At 43.4% G+C, this 17,264-nt stretch overlaps 2 protein-coding genes across 4 annotated transcripts in view; one reads left to right on the forward strand and one right to left on the reverse strand.

The window, feature by feature from the left end:
* LOC141759643 (beta-1,4-galactosyltransferase 2-like) overlaps positions 1–17,264 on the forward strand; it is a 301,777-nt gene that overhangs the window by 271,568 nt on the left and 12,945 nt on the right. The window lies entirely within an intron of this gene.
* Positions 1–17,264, reverse strand: part of ctnnd2a (catenin (cadherin-associated protein), delta 2a) — a 315,831-nt gene that overhangs the window by 136,503 nt on the left and 162,064 nt on the right. For all 3 annotated transcript variants that reach the window (XM_074621862.1, XM_074621863.1, XM_074621861.1), the window contains exons 11-12: positions 15,294–15,467; positions 246–546 (exon numbers count right to left, since the gene is read on the reverse strand). In XM_074621862.1, the coding sequence (XP_074477963.1) occupies positions 246–546; positions 15,294–15,467 (475 nt within the window). The remainder of the gene's footprint in view (positions 1–245; positions 547–15,293; positions 15,468–17,264) is intronic.

Raw genomic sequence — 17,264 nt, forward strand, 5'->3', positions numbered from 1 at the left:
CAATGTCCTAACAAATATAGCAATACCAGTTGCATGTGGGTGTGTGTGTTGGCAAACTTATTAAATCCTCTCACACTCCACCACATGGATTGTTTGTCACACTTGATCTTTCAAATTGCCTTTGAGCACCCTATGCTCCATCATATTGCACACATTGTGGTCCAATGAACCCCATGAAACACACACACACACACACACACACTTATGCACACACACACACTCCCCACACACCCCTTTCATCCTACCTGGGGTCTTTCTGAATAGAGTCGATGGAAGGTGAGCGCTGCAGGCTGCCTTCGGGCGGCAGGGCTGGTCCAGACTTGCTGTAGGGCGATTCCACCACCGATGGGCAGTACTGGAGGGTGCGATAGGGGTCCGCAACATAGGGGTCCGAGCCATACACGTCTCCGCCACCTCCGCTCGAGGTGTAGCCTGGTCCCACCGTGGCGTAGTTGTTGGTCCCGCCACGGCCATAGTTTCCTGTCCCTGTGCTGTGACTTCCTGTGCGCTGCAAAGGGGCGGAGTCGACACCGGGGGAGGAGGGAGCTATGGTGGGAAAGTAGGGACAGAGGACATAACTTAGGACCTGGTCATGGATACGCTGGACAAGGTCTATAGGGCAGAGGAAGGGGACAGAAGGAGAAGAGGAGAGGAGAGGACAAAAGGAAAGTTGAGGGGAGAGGGGAAGCACAAGAGGGGAGAAAAAAGATAGGAGAGGAGAGAAGGATAGGAGAAGACAAAACGAAAGGTGAGGGAAGAAGCACAGTAGAGGAGAGGAGAGGAGAAGAGAGGAGAAGAGAGGAGAGGAGAGGAGAGGAGAGGAGAGGAGAGGAGAGGAGAGGAGAGGAGAGGAGAGGAGGGGAGAGGAGAGGAGAGGAGAAAAAGGAAAGTAGAAGAGAAAAAGGAAAGGTGAGGGGAGAAGAACAGGAGATGAGAGGAAAGGAGAGTAGAGGAGAGGAGAGGAGAGGAGAAGAGAGGAGAGGAGAGGAGAGGAGAGGAGAGGAGAGGAGAGGAGAGGAGAGGAGAGGAGAGGAGAGGAGAGGAGAGGAGAGGAGAGGAGAGGAGAAATAGGAAAGGAGAAGAGAAAAAGGAAAGGTGAGAGGAGGGGAGAAGCATATAAGAGGAGAGGAGAGGAGAGGAAGGGAGAAGCACATAAGAGGAGAGGAGATGAAGAGGAGAGGAGAGGGAAAAGAGAGGCAGAAAGGCAGGCACAGAGATAAACAGGTTGTTGGGAAAAGACAAGCGCGTCTCCATATGGATGGATAAATATTGGCCACATGCCCAGGATTAACAACAAGGACCAATGTTCGACAGAGGGAAGGATTGAAGAGAGAAAAAGAGAAAAAATAGGCAAAAGTTGTGTAGGCAAAAGTTTGAGATCATTTTAGGTATGTTCTTTTTGGAGCAATGCATAGAAATCGTGATAACATAGTTCAATCAAATTGTTGAAAGTAGATAGATTTATAGAAATACTTGAGACCAACAGTTCTATTCCAATGTGAAGTACAGCAGTCTAGTATAAAAACCCACTTTAAACAACAGTTTCCACTGAGGGTTAGTAAACAATGTTAGCTTTTTGCCACTCAAATGACTCATTAGCCCGCCATTTCCATGCAATGAAAAATGGGAACTTTGCTCGTAAGCCTATTTGCGGGTAGCTAGAGGACGATTGCAGAAACTTTTTCGACATCTGCCTGGTGGGCAATAAGGACAAAACAAAAAAAAAAAATAAAATAAAAAAGTAAGCTATCTCTCTTTAGAGTGAGATGGAAATTGAATGGGGATTTGCTCGGGGAATGTAAAGCAGCCTGCAGGGGAACAGTAGCTGTCACCTTCCCTCCCCGTCGCGTTGAAGCGGCGGATCGGTGATATATCAAGGTGTTAATGTGAGTCTGGGGGCCTCGTTTCTCCGGCTGTAAAAACACTGAGACATACGGTGTGGGGAGGGGGGATCCATCTCATCTGTCATTAGAACCAAGGTACACAGAAACACACACACACATGCAAAAACACCATAAATGTGTTCTTCAGAGAGCATGTGATAAATCACAGAGCCTTGAGATCAATATGTGGCCGTGTGTTTGACTGGGGCTTTAACACAGGCCGATGAGCCTCCACTTACAAAGAGAATTAGCCTTTATAAGCGTCTCTTGGATGGGAAAATGCACACAAACTAGAACACACACACAGGTTGTGTCTCATTGTTATGTGACCAACAAAGTTGCTCTTTAGCAACGTCTTGAGTGGTGGTATTTACTTGACCTTCACAGCCCTCTTATCACTCTCTTCTTTCTCCTCTCTCTCGCTCTCACGCACACACACACGTCTGATCCGTCCCACCTATTTGGTGCGTGAACCAATCTTTAACAATCATTTTTCCAAACGCTCTTATTTAAATTCTTCTCACCAAGTCTGGTAAACTCCATTAGTCGGCCCACCAGAGGCACAAGGAACCTTTTGGATGATGTAACCACATTAGCATATTTTTTATTTCCTCACTCTAAAATCAGGTTAACAAAAAAAAATCCTTTGCCAGCCAGACAGTGAAAAATTAAACTTTCAGACTCTGCCATGCAATGCCCATGAGGCGAAAGGCTGTGTGAGCTCTTCTACTGACGCCCCAAAGATCCAAAGAATTAGTTAGGGAAAGAGAAACAGTAAGAGAGCATGGGAAAAAGAGAGAAACAGCTGAGAGATGAGGGATGAAGCTGCAGTTTAGAAAACCAGAGAAAAAAAGAGGGAGGAAACAAGAGGCCGTGGAGTTAGCGACAGTACAGCCGCGTAGAACAGAGGGTAATGAAGCAGCGTTACTCCCATCAGAAGCAAATCCCAGTCTTTTCTGTACTCTTTGAATGGTGTCAGTGGTGAGTCTGTCCTTCAGAACGTCTCATTAGTAGCCGGGGCTTTAGGCTAACACCACAAGTCAGTGTGCGCTCACCGAGACACTTGACACCCAAATAGGATGAACCTCAGAGCCAAAGAGGGGGTGGGAGGACAGTGAAAAGAAGAGAGAAGGAAAACGCAAAAAAAAACATGACCTGTCAAATTATTTTCATAGCCTGTGCTTTGAGCACTGAATAAGGATGTCCTCGGGTACAAGCTGAGAAAAAGAAAGGGGGAAAGAAAGAATGATAGAGAGAGATGCTATGGGAACATAAAGAGAGAGAAATCTCCCCAAAAATGTCTTGCCAAATTACTGTTTTAGTCCGTTCTTTTGTTTTCACATTCTCTTCACTTTGTATTCAGCTTCCCCACGCCTTTCCATTTTCTTCTTCACTCAATCTTTCTGCCTGCTCTCCCTTTTCTTCCCCTCCTACCTCGAGTAAATGGAGTGCTGCTGAATTCATCATTTGCTCTGGTAATGGTGTGTTCTGACTGATGACTTGACCTTTGGGGCCAATATTGCCTGGCACAAATTCAGCGTGTGGGTGCTTGTTTATGCATGCATGTGCATGTATTTCCTGTGTGTGTGTGTGTGTGTGTGTGTGTGTGTGTATTATTGTGTTCCTGTCTTTGTGAGAACCAGTTGGGGTTTTAGACTTTTGGAGTAACGGCATTTGTTGGGATTGAGGTTTAAAATGATATTTACACTAGATTTAGATTTAAAGTTCAGCATGTTATTTAACCTCTCAAGCCCTATAGGGTGCTGGATGGTGTGGTTTGCCTAGACAGACATACCCAAAATAAATCAAGAACAGCTCCACAACTACAGGTCTATTTGCATGACATTGGTCTCTATGGATAGGTAAGACCTCAGAGAATTCATCCCTAATGTAAGTAACATTGTGACTGTTACTATGCCTGAGTAAATTGTGATAAACCAAAGGAACAATTTACATTTTTATCCTTGCCTAAAATGTTTTCTAGATTAGACAGTGGATAACACCATTATAGCAATGATGCCATGCACAGAGATGCCGCTAAATTCATTTAGCAACTCCTTGACTACAACTGTGCCAAAGCAGATATGAATTACACAAAGCATATAGATTTTACAAAGGTTTTAGTAAGGATAGGACCAGGCGGACTCTCCATTTGGCCACTTGGATACCCAAAGTGTGCCAAATGGGTTTTCTACCTTTTGAAAGGGCTATACAATACTACTGATATCCACTACAGGAGGCTATGTGCACACAATGGAGCCTTTTGCCATGACATTTACCCCGTGCATCATCAGATTCTACCATTGTGCACGGTATAAAATCAATAAAAAACAACTAAATTGTATAGTTTTGGCTCCAAATGGAGTAGTTTTATTGGGTAAAAGAGGTTAAAATGTAAGGTTCTGGTTTGGGGCTCTGGAATGAACATCTCTCTATAGTAAGGCTTGTTTGTATGAGTGTGAGAGGCTCTTTCATGAATTAAAAAGACCAGCATGAGGCACTGTGCTGTTTCATGAAATATTAAACATGAAATGTGCCGCGTGCGCACAAACATACACACACACACACGCACGCATGCACGCTCCGCTAACACCTCTCACACCCAACGCTCTGGCGGCATGAAATTGTGTTGGAGAGGAAATAAAAGGGCGGGTGTGTCTTTGTATTCCCCTGCTTCGGCGTGGAGTAAACAAATCGCGGCTGTGCTCCTGCTGGCAGATTAGCGACTGGAAGGGAAACTCTATTAGTCATTTGACACAGTGATACCTCTGCAATTAGCCAGCCTGGCTGAGGGGCCGGCTATAGCTGAGAGCAGGACTGACTTTTTCTTCGGGCTGCTGAAGACGAGGGAGCCCTCTCTGAATGTACAAGAGATGGATGAAAACAGGGAGGGAGGGAGAGAGAGATAGGGAGAAGGAAAAAAAAACTAGAGGGGATCAAACCAATCCACCGAGCTTTCCATGTCCATCCTCCCTTCTCATTCTTTCATCTCTGCCTCTATTTCTTTCAATACCACTCTGTCTCTGTCACTCTCTTTTTCTCCATCATTCCCATGCCCTTTTCTCCTCTTTCTTCCCCCTCTAGATACGTCCCTCTCTGTCTATACCTCCATCCATCTTTTTTTTCTCCTCTGAAACCTTCCCTTTCAATCCCTCTTTTCCTGTAGTTCACTCCCTCTCTGCTTTCCTTTTTTTGTCCGTCATCCTCTCTCCATCATCCATTCATTTCACGTTTTTTTCTCTCTCCCCCTTTCTTCCCTAACACCCGTCTGTCTCTCTCCCTCTATTGTGGTTGTAGTAGACTATGTGATCAGAGCTGAGGACATGTCCTTTCTCTCGACACGCTTCAGCGCTCAGCACGATTACACAAAACCCCTCAGTACAGTCTCTATCTCGCTCACATACACACACTCGCACAGATGCGGATTTCTAAATATGCGAGTGATTGACATGGACTAAACATACGTGCCTGTAACACATCTTTTTCTAATGCTTAAAGGTCATGCAACAGCATGCGCACACAGCCTTGCCTACAGCAGCCACGGATGAAGCCAACATGCACACACACACACACACACACACACAACACTGCTTGAATGTGGAGGAGAGTAAGGATTAGTTTCTCCCTCTCTTTATCCCTGGGAGAGCCTCCTGGCCAACACACAGCTCTTGATGTTCCTGAGCTGGAAGCACTGGAGGACACACATAGACGCACACACACACACACACACACACACACACAAGCAAATGCCCTCCTTTGCACTTCCAGTATCAAGTGTACAGCGTTTTACAGTGTGGGAGCTGTAGGACACTTGTCTCTATGAGTCAAGGTGCCATGTCTTTCTCGGAGCATGCCACTTAGACGCAGCAGGGGCCCCCGGGCCATTGGCTGCTGCTAAATGTTCACGCTGCGGAAGGACAATAGCCAAAGTCAGAAAAAGATTAGTTTATTTTCTTTCCAACTGAAGGGCGCTCCATCTGTATAAGGCATACAGCCGCTGCACGTGACACACTCATGTATGGTTGGAAAATTTCTAATAAAATATATATATACTGGGAAAAAAACGTTCGGAAACTTGTGTTTCTCTGTTGTTACAATGCTAATGGTCATTGTATTTTACATCGTTGGAAAGCCTGTTTATTTACCTTCACAATGATGTCCAACTTGTAAGGATCATGCATTTGTGGGATGAGCAACACAGCTGATAATGTGGGTAGCGCCCAAGACAAATTTGCCAAAATGCTCTGCCAATGATTGGTCTTCTTAGCTGCCTTCTAACTAACTGTAAAATGCTTTCAAAAACTTTAATTTAAATTACCATAATGTTATTATGTGTTTTTTCATATTGCCTTGTGTTTCTTTCATATCGCAATATCAGTGCCTTTTTAGGTCTAATGTAACACTTTGAATTCCCTAGTTTTTAAAGGTACAGTGTGTAGGATTTGTCGGCATCTAGTGGTGTGGTTGCAGACTGCAACCAACTGAGTATCCCTCCGCTAATGCTAAAGAAAAGTTTTGGTATATAAACTGGCATGATGAAGGACATTAAAGGTGCAGTGTGTAGGATCTGGGGGCATCTAGTAGTGAAGAAACCCTCTTTCATTACATTAGTCATATTGACCAAAATCTGAGACGCTACTAATCGTATGCATCACATAGCAACGACGCGAAATGATGGCAGTCATGGGAAACAAGGCGGGTCGGTTCTTAGCTGGGGCCTTTCTGTATGGACTCTGCATTTCCCTTGCAATTATGTGAGTTTCCTCCAGGTGCTCATTTTGCCACCCACAGTCCAAAGACATGCCAGTTAGGTGGATTGGACAGTCTTTAGCACACAGATGCAATACGACTTTCCTCTCCTGTGTGTACCCTGCTTCTCGCCCACTGTGTGCGGAAGTATGCTGCAGTCCCCCCACGACCCTAAACATGATAAGATGGATGGATAGCACACTTAACTTGAACATGACTTACTATTAAAGCACATTGGAGTTTGATTCAGTCTAAATAATGTAGTGACAGTGAAACGGTTTGAGGTTAAAAGGATTTTTGATATGAAAGATATCAACCACAGTGAGGCGCAGGTTATTTATATGCGTTTATGGTGCGATAAGGAACAACAGGGAGACAAAGCGCAACCACAGAGGTAATAAGCAATGTATACAATGATAAACTGTGAATCAATTAATGAATACAGCAGAGATGAACGTTTCATTTGACGAAGATGCTTTTGTGCTGACTTCCAATGTATCGGTGTGATCTCTGAGGACAAAAACAAATGAATGTTTCTCTCAACAGTTATGAATTCATTACTGCTGATGAAAAAGAGAATATGCTAATCATGTAAACTCAGATAGCATGGGACACAAGTAGAACGTGTTCATGAGAGCGCGTTTCTGTGCATGCTTTATGCACAGTATTGTGTTTGCCGTGTGAGTATGAACAGTACTAGAGCAGTTATAAACACACAACTTTTTATGTGCGTGTGTGTTTGTGAGAGTTTGGTGCTTCACTTAAACCTACATTTAGGAAGTGCCATATGTTTTCGCAAGGGAAAGAATTTGTGCTGATCTGTGGAGTATAAGTCAGATGCTTTGAGCTGGTAATTAAAGCTTTCTGAGGCTTCAGCAAAAACTCACTGTAAATACTGTGCAAGTTTAAGCCACAATACAAGGCACCTGGATTCAACTTATAAATTGAGTTGTTGTCCGCTAAGTTGAATAATACTGTAGGTCGTAGTTTCATAGCTGCATTTCCTTTGAAAGTTCGATTTTTCTGTTAGAAAACAGACTGCAGCAAATTCACAAATTTCTCTTTAATGGTGTTTAAAAGACAGTAGGTTCATTAAAAGATCAGCGGGATCAGGGGCCAAGCTGAAATTGATCCTGGCCAAACAAATCTAATCTAACCTGGCGAGAGACGGAGCCTGGTGAGTGACACACTAAAGTGACTGGGGAGATGCTTCAGCCAAAAGGTCTAACAATGCTGCAGTGCTGCCTCAGTTCTCTAATCCTTTAGTTCCACTAATTGATAAAGAACTGGTGCTTTAGGTCTACTGAGACTGGTCGATTTCCAATGCTACTAATTCTACCTTTATTTCAAACACGCACTCGCAACAATCGATGCAAAACATTGTAATTCCTACAAAGAAGAATTTATGGTATGTATCCAAAGGGGCGTTTTTGGATGCGAGGGATCGCTTTGCTTCCCAGCATCAGACGTTTGATGGGCTGGCACTAGACACAAGGCACCTGCCTGGACAAACGCTTTCATTCATTGGCGGCTGCTCCCAGCTTTCAAACCGGAACCAACATGGCGACTCGTTTGGAAACTTTTTACTCGTATATTACGAAAATTGTTCAGAAATAAGTCATGCAGTTGTCTTAATTTTAGGTCGACAACGGTTGGTTTAAAAGTTTTTGGGGAGTTTCAATGCAGCATGATGTTAATTTAGTATATTATGGTCCCATTTAGAGTCAAATAGACCATAAACTAGGGTATGCTTTAAGGCATGGCTACCTTGTGATTGACAGCATGGCGTTGTCTGGTCTGGAGTTTCCGCATTTTTGTCTTAGAACTTTAAACCTTTCACAGCGTGTTTTCAGTTCATGAAAGTGAATTCTAACCTTTTTGGTCGCCTAAAAAATGTCTTATTCAGAGTTCAGTTTTACTGAGCTCCACCCTCTCGTGTCACTTCTGGTTCCAAAAAAACGAAGATGGTGACGCCCAGAAACCAAGATGGCAACGGCCAAAATGACGAACTCAAGGCTTCAAAATCATAGTCCACAAAACAATGGGTGATGTCACGGTGACTACGTCCACTTCTTATACAGTCTATGTTTGGATCTCTGGGAAGTGAGATCCAAAAAACACACCTGTAATTACTGCTTTTCGCCAAAGACAACGAAACGGCGATCTTCGAGATTGTAACTTTAAATATCCACCAATTATATCTGTATAAATGCACACCCACCCACACACACACACACACACACACACACACACAGCCCAAGTGACTATAATTAGCATTACAAACCACATTTGGACACCGGAGGGCTTTTTTCATTTCAAGGATCTGTCACTTTCTCTATTTAAGAAGTGCCCTGAACTTTCCCTGCCTCCTGGTCGGAAGAAGCACAATAACTTCACCCCTCTCGCTCTCCTCTCTCTCCAGTCCTCTTCCGTCTTTACCCTCCTCTCTTGGGCTTGCGTCCTCTCTCTCATCTCTCTCCTCCATCACTCTCTCTGTTCTGTCCCCCTCGTTAGGACGTCAGATCTCATTACAGAAGGAACACAGCAGATTTAAAGGGGAAAGCAGATTGGTTTAATGGTTTGATGTTAAGCCTTTCTCATATTTTTTCCTCTCCTTTTTACTGTGCATGTATACTGTGTGTGTGCACATTCACACTGGCGAAAGGGACCGGTGCTAAAGAGCTGCAACTTCAAGCAAAAAATAATCCTGTGAGAAACATAACACACACACACACACACACACACACACACAAACACACCCATGTGCTTATGTGAGTTCATACCTTATCCTAGGAACTGCATGAATTTAATTGCAGGAACTACGGCTGTCAAAGTTAACACGATAATAACACGTTAACGTAATTTTGTTTTAACACTCAGTTTTAAAGCTAGAGTGAAGATACTGGTATCATATGAAACTAAAAAACCTAATTGGTACCCACCATGTCATACTAGCTTGTCGCAAATGAGGGTAAATAACGCTCCAAACTTACACTAAATTTTGGCAAGGAAAAACTAGCATGGCCATTTTTAAATGGGTCCATTGACCTCTGACCTCTAGATATGTGAATGGAAATGGGTTCTATGGGTACCCACGAGTCTCCCCTTTACAGACATGCCTTTTTATGATAATCACATGCAGTTTTAGGCAAGTCATAGTCAAGTCTGCACACTGACACATTGACAGCTGTTGTTGCCTGTCGGGCTTGAGTTTGCCATGTCATACATTTGCATAAAGCAAGCATATTTGGGAGACAAATCTCCCTTTAAGGTACATTTTAATTAGAATAAAAATGTGTGATTAATTTGAGATTAATCGCGATTAAATATGGACAGTCATGCGATTAATCATGATTAAATAATTTAATCGATTGACAGCCCTAGCAGGAACCCAATGCTAAAAAGTGTGTGTTCATATTTTTTGTGATTCTTGCAACACCACAGCCTTCATGGCATTTATCCAAAATGGACAGGACTATATGACCAAAACAATCCTGCAAATATCAAGATTCATCCTCATTCAGGAGAGGAGTCAGAAGAACAAGACATAGAGGCTATAGAGACTGAGGCTGCGCTGCATCAGACCAAAAATAGATATGCCCAAACCTCAATGAATATGCCAAGAATTAACACAGGCAAAAAAAAAAATGGTAAAAACAGCCTCTGAACTGACCATTTCATTTCTTCAAACTGCATCTACATGTGCAAAAAAACCCTCAATAACTTTTTCATAGACACCCAAGAATGCTTTAGCTAAAGTAAAGTTTAGAATATCCAAGATGAGGCTCTTAATTTGCAAAGCTCTTGGAGTGGATGCAGAATAAAGCACTGTACATGGTGCAGTCTGGTTAGCAGGTGATAAGGTAACAACAAAACTACAGGATTGACAAGAGTGGTGTTAAATGTGTAAAATGCGAATAAAGTACGACACAAAATGCAAATTCCCAAAGTTTCCAACCCTGCTCTGCATCATTTGGTTATCTGGTTCTGTTAATGGCTGAGAAAATATAACATTGTTTTTACTGCGGCTTAGTGATTAATGATTGTAGAAGTATTCGTGTCTGTCTCCTTCAAAGATACTGGAGGGAGCAATGTTAAACTACATAACAACCCCCTTATCAACAGCAATAGCTCAACCCGGCTACTAGATGCACCTAACAAATAGCCGTGGCAGTGAATCCACCCATTCGCTCTGTCGCCACCTGAGCTACGTGCAGGTCTGATGATAAGCCATTAAAGAGAAGAAGTGCCACATTCATTCAGCGCTGACATTATTCCCAGTGGTCAGAGTCATTAATACAGACCAAGATAGCTGTCATGAAATAAGGTGCGAAGCTACAAAGGCAAAAAATGTAAGACGAAAAGCCAGGAAGGGGAGGAAGAAAGAGGGAGAAAACAAGGACAGAGGAAAGGAGGGAGGAAGAAGAGAGAAGGGAGGCATGAAAGAAGAAGTTAAAACAAAAGAGAGAGAAGCAATAAAAGACAGAGAAAGGTTGAAATACATATAAAAATAGAAAGAAAACAATAAAAAGCAGAAGTAAAGAGAGGTCAGAAGAGAATGGTGAAGCAGTACCGATGTCGGAAACAGGGAGACTATAAAAGTAAAAAAAAGATACGAAAGCAAAGTGACAAACTGTAGGCTGATTTCAAAAACACAGTGTCTTTTTTGGAAAAATAAACAAATGTGTAAACCACATCCTGAGGCTTTTTTCTTGCTCTGATTCTTCTTTGTAGCATGTGTATGTGTGTTAGAGACGCTGCAACCGTGCAGGAATAATCGCTCAAAATAGGCCACATTAACCTGCAGTCCTCTGGGGCGCTGGCCTGGTTTAATCCGAGAATGAAACACTGCCTGCACACATGCAGAGTGCAAAAAACACACATACACGCTCATACTTGCACAATAATATTGCGCTGTGCATGGATGTGGAAAAGAGGATGAAGAGGGTGAGACAGCAGTCAGTAAGAATAACTGAAGAAGGGTGTGTGTGTGCGTGAGAGAGAGGTTTGACCAGACATACACACAGGCCCTGTTCAGACCTGGTATTAACATGCGTCCTAAGTGGACAGCTCTAAGAACAGGTGTGAACGCACTCAAGAAGCATTGAGATCCGATCAACTCAGACCACATTTAGAGGTGGTTTGGGCCACTTAAGGCCACATTCTTTTAGCAGTGTGTACGGGAATGTGTCCTGGGCCACATTAAGGACCGCCTACTCAACTGATGTCCTGAGGGGATCCAAGAGGTCTCCTTTTTATTATGATTTATTTATATATTCATTTATTTTTTAGAGGGCAACCAGCGTCCCCCGGAATGTGGCGCCCTGGGCGACCGCCTATATGGCCTATGCCTTAAGCCGGCCCTGTATAGGCATGCAAAGAGCAATATTATCATACTGTCGGATATGTGTCAGTGTTTTTGTTCCAGTGCTTTGCACGGAGCAGACACCCGCCCGTCTGCTCGCTCGCCCACTCTCATCCCCGGCTCTCTGAAGCTCTGTACCTCACTGTTGCCTGGCGAAGGCGTCGGGGTCGGCGGCACGGAGGTCCCCGGGGACCGCCGGTGCAATAACCTTTTATATTGATATTAATGAAATGTACGTATTCACAAATATGTAGGACATCCATCTAATGTAATGTGTTTTGTATGAGCCATGTGTTTACTACGTGTTTATTTGCATATAGAGCGGTAAGAGAGATTGGATCACAAGTGGTCACTTGAGATGCATGTGGAGGTGTGAACAGATGTACTTGAAGCTGTCCACTTACATGCAGGTGGAGCAGTTGTTGAGTCGTTTTTTCCTCAGTTGTATTTACTGTAGATGTGGTGACACTGCGGTTTATCTAACACAGCCAGGCCAGGCTAACAATGATGAACGTTGACGTGAACTGAGCTGTGAAGCGTGGGGAGAAATGGAAACTGAGCAGACAGACAGGTTAACCAATTGACAGTGTTCTAAACAGAACCTGACTGAACTGTCAAGTGTGTTGTCAAACTGCCGTCCACAAGCACAAGCCAACAGACTTCCAAAGACTACAGGTCTGCTGGAGTTCCTACTGTCTCTCTGTCCTCAGCTGGGTCAGGAAACAGCCACTATATATATATATAAAAAAAGCAGCGCATGTTTAATTATAGTCACTTAAATTGCTTTTGTTGTATCATGCAGCTCCTCTTCATGGTTAAGTGTCCAGTTAAGTAATGTGGTGGCCCACGCTCTCAATGAATACTGTGAGCTTCATTTGACTGCAAGTGCCTTGTTTAAATTGGTCTTGAATTAGCCCGACGCCGTGCACCGTATATAGACCCAGCTTTGCAAATTTTTGGAATGAAATACGCACACAAAAACGTCTCCATTCTCTTCCCACCGCAGGAATGACTTATAGCATTAATTACATTGATCCATGCCAGCTTAATGAACCAATAATGTGAGCCTGCCATTGCCAAGAAAAGACGCTATGACATAATTAATGACTTACCGCTCACCATGTCAGCACAGCCCTTATCAGTTCACTATGCGCTATCACTCCATGCATTATGAATCCTTATTAGACAACCTCCTAGTCGCTGCACAGACTATTAACATGACTTTTAAAACATGCTGCGCAAAGGCCGAGCCCTAATTCAACAGGCCAGTGACTTCAAGGTGCTGTTCATCTTTTTGGTGTGTTGATTTACCGCCGTATAGATACATGGGCCGAGAGCAGTAGGAGGGAGATTGCGTGTGAGGTGAAAAAGGCTCGTGCTGATACACTCTGAAGGAGGATTTAGCTCAAACAACATGAGACAATCTATTAAAATACTGAATCAAAGGAGAAGCGTATTGTAAACCTCAAGCGTTGCAATTAAATGTACACAGTCTGATCCACAGTCTATTGATTTTCATAGCTGCAGTACAAATTTCCTTTGTGAGTTCTCTCATACCCATCTATTGAAACTACAAATACAAGACACAGTAAATTATAGATAACAGTGGATCCTCTCTGCACACTTCTGAGGAGCACTTATTTAATTAATTCCTGCTTGCTAATACAATCCTATCGCTGTACAGTATGCATTGTTCAGGATTTCACCGACTAATCAAAGCAATATCTCCCAAGAATAAGAGCAAACCCAACGACCCCCCTGCCCAACTCTGAAATGCGCTTCAAATGCTGTGCTTAAAGGCAACTCTCACTCCTTTCAAGTGAGTCAAACTGATCAAGTCAAACGCTGGTCTAGAGTGGCATATTTACTGCTATGATTCTGACCCAAATGCTAATGATAGCTATTAAGGTTAGGCTGGTTAATGACATCGAGGGAGCTGTGAACGTGGCGTGACCGACTTGGGTGTTTTCATGTGGGTATGATACGGTAATGGGATTAACACGGCGTACCTAAACCCACATTGAGATAAACTCAATGAGGCCCTATTAAAAACACATTGCTGGCAACAATGGAGTTGCGGAGAGAGCGGGTGAGAAGGAGTGCGTCTGACTGTGAGACTTTGATAGAAAATGTGCCCAGCTGTGCTTCATTCCCAACTGGAAAAAAAAAATAACATGGAACAAAAGGGTCGGCGATCGCCTTTTCTATATTCCTTATTCTTTATTCTCTATTATGTATTTTTTCCATTTGTTGTTGGGTTGGGTGCAGCTGTTGGAAAATGTGTGGGAGTAACTACACAGCAAGAAGAAAAAGAACATTAACAACCAAAACAGGAAAAGGGCTGCAACTCTCAAATCATGTTGGAAAAAATGTTGCATCTTTATATCATTTAAACCTGACGCTGGGTAAGCGAGCAGCAATTAACACGAGGTGAATGCGTGCTGTGTGACTGATTGACAAAATTACGTAAATGGATGGAAATTCAGCTCCTAATGAACACATCTTTTGCCTCCTCATACAAATGTATCCCTGCTCAATTATTAAGTTTGCTTAAAGGCAGATTCAAGTCAGATCTTGTTTATAATCTATAAGCTGTCTGTTGCCACAGCTGATCAAGGACACAATTCTTCAACTTTAAGATACTGAGAAGTTGAGCAGGATACATTCTAGGTTTAAAACTATAAAAAACTAGGGCTGTCGATCGATTAAATTAAAGCATAAAATAATATGCTCAAATCACAACATGGCAAACTCGAACCCAACAGGCAACAACAGCTATCAGTGTATCAGTGTACTGACTTGACTATGACTTGCCCCAAACAGCATGTGATTATCATAAAGTGAGCAGGACTGTAAAGGGGAGACTCGTGGGTACCCATAGAACCCATTTTCATTTACATATCTTAAGGTCAGAGGTCAATGGACCCCTTTGAAAATGGTCATGCCAGCTTTTCCTTGCCAAAATTTAGACTAAGTTTGGAGCGTTAATTAGCCTCCTTTGCTACAAGATAGTATGACATAGTTGATACCAATGGATTCCTTAGGTTTTTTAGTTTCATATGATGCCAGTATCTTCACTCTAAAACTGAGCCTGCTACAACCTAAAAGTCGCAAGTTGCATTGCGCAAAGAAATCAGTGGCATTATACCGAATTTGCATTATTATCGCGTTATAATCATGTTAACTTCAGCTCTAAAAAAACACAAACACAGCATATGAAGTGAATAAAAACACAAAAATGCTCAAATTAAACTGCATAGCTGTCCCTGATTCTACAAATGCAGGGAGGGCCTTACCGGTGTTGTTGCGATAGGGGCCTGTGTCCGGCCCCTGGCCCTGGCTGAGGCTCCTCATGGGGCCCTTGTTGTGGTAGACACGCTCTTCATAGATGGGATCTATGTGGTGCTCTGGGGACCCCAAGGGCCGAAGGGGCTCCTGACTGTGCTGACTACTGTAGGAGCCACGAGAGCCTGGAGAAAAGAGAGAGGAAGAGAAAAAATTATGTTAAGGAGGATACGGAGAGAGGATGAAAGAGGGAGGATAAAATGAGGGAGAGTCAAATGAGGTACAGTGGAGGAGGTGGGGAAGGGTGGGACAGAGGAATTGAAGAGATGTCAAGGAGGTAAGGAACAATGAAGGAAGGAAATAGGGGAAGGTAAGATGGGTTGAAAGTTCGTGCAGTAAATGGAAAGAAGGTGGAATGGGAAGGTGGGGATGGAGAAGGTGATACAACATATACAGAGGATGTGAAAGAAAGAAATAAAGAAATAAAGACAAATTAATGTGGCAGAAGATGGATGGGTACACAAGAGAGACAAGAGAAAAGAAAAGAAACAGGTGTGGAGATGATGGGCGAAAGACAGTAAAGGAAAGGAGAGGAAAACAAAAAGCAGACCTAGTATGTGACTCTTGTGTTTTTAGACCTTTACATTTCACCCTGGGCTTTTGTGTGTGTGTGTGTGTTACAGAGCACCAAGTGATAGACAGCACACTATTTATATGGTGGACAGATAAGGGTGTGTTTGTGTGGGTGGTCGGGCAAGAGATGCACCAAATCGGAAAAAAAGAAAAATGACAGAAAAATAAAGGGAGACATGCATAGCAACACACGAGATAGGAAGAAATAGGCAGATATAAAGAGAGACAGAGGAAAAACAGCGAGACAGAGAGAGAGGGATGCCTCTGTATTTCATTTTTTTTAATCTCCCTGGAACACATTGCTGGTCGTCAGCTATAAAATAATGAGATGCAGTGTCCCCCCTCTTTGCTCCATGTTTGGCAGGAATCCCACACACACACAGGGCAGAGGAAGACATTGACAGAAGGCATTTGTTCATTACACAGCAGAACAAATGTAAGGCCTCCTTCTGAAAACACGGAGCAAAATTAAAATTAGGAAAGGAAAAAGGAGGAGGAGACCCGGTGGGGAATATGAAGACGAGTCAGCGAGGGCTTTGGTGACACGGCAGGAGATGAAGTGAAAAGCCGCGCACATACTCATATATGCACAGCTATGAGTGACTGAGAGAAAGAGAGACGGTCCAGTGGAGCTAACGTCGTATCATATCGCATTAGCTCTCAATCGATGGCGAGTCACGTGCCGGGCGTTTTCCAGCGGAGGAAGTGGGGGGGATGAGTGCATCACTTCAGACCTCCGTGTGTATCCGCCATCAACTTAATACAGTCAAAACCCCACAACCCTTCAGATCATATCAGAAATCGATGCATGTGAGGCGTTCAATCATCTCAGTATAGGATCAAGTGCACACACTAGCATGTATGCCACGCTCTAGTTTAGGATCGGAGTCTATTTCTTGTCCAATAAAGCAAGTCAAAGAGAGTATTTTAAAGATGAATCACTATGAATACTCAAACAGAAACACTCAGCAGGAATCTGTTATCCTAAACCTCCTTTATCGAACTGCCTGCACTTCCTGTACTACACCATGGCAAATGATAAAGCACTGGTTTGCCTCATTATGCCTGTTTTGAGCATGACTGTGGCAAAGAGGCTGTGCAACTGTGTCCTCCTTTCAGCATGGTTAACTGACTGGCCTGTTTACCTCCTTGCTAACGCAAAGGTAGGTTGTCTCCTGTCACACTCTGCTAGCCAGCAGCAGCCGGAGAGAGAGTCAGAAGGGAGTGAGAAAAAAAAGAGATTTTGAGAAAATGACAGAAGTGGATGGACATTTTTGGATGCCACAACACCCATTGAGCTCAATTGAAATGAGGTGAATTTAGAGGAAAACGAAGCAAGAAAGAGGCAG

Source organism: Sebastes fasciatus, chromosome 21 (genome assembly GCF_043250625.1).
Source record: "Sebastes fasciatus isolate fSebFas1 chromosome 21, fSebFas1.pri, whole genome shotgun sequence".
In the NCBI taxonomy this organism is placed as follows: Eukaryota; Metazoa; Chordata; class Actinopteri; order Perciformes; family Sebastidae; genus Sebastes; species Sebastes fasciatus.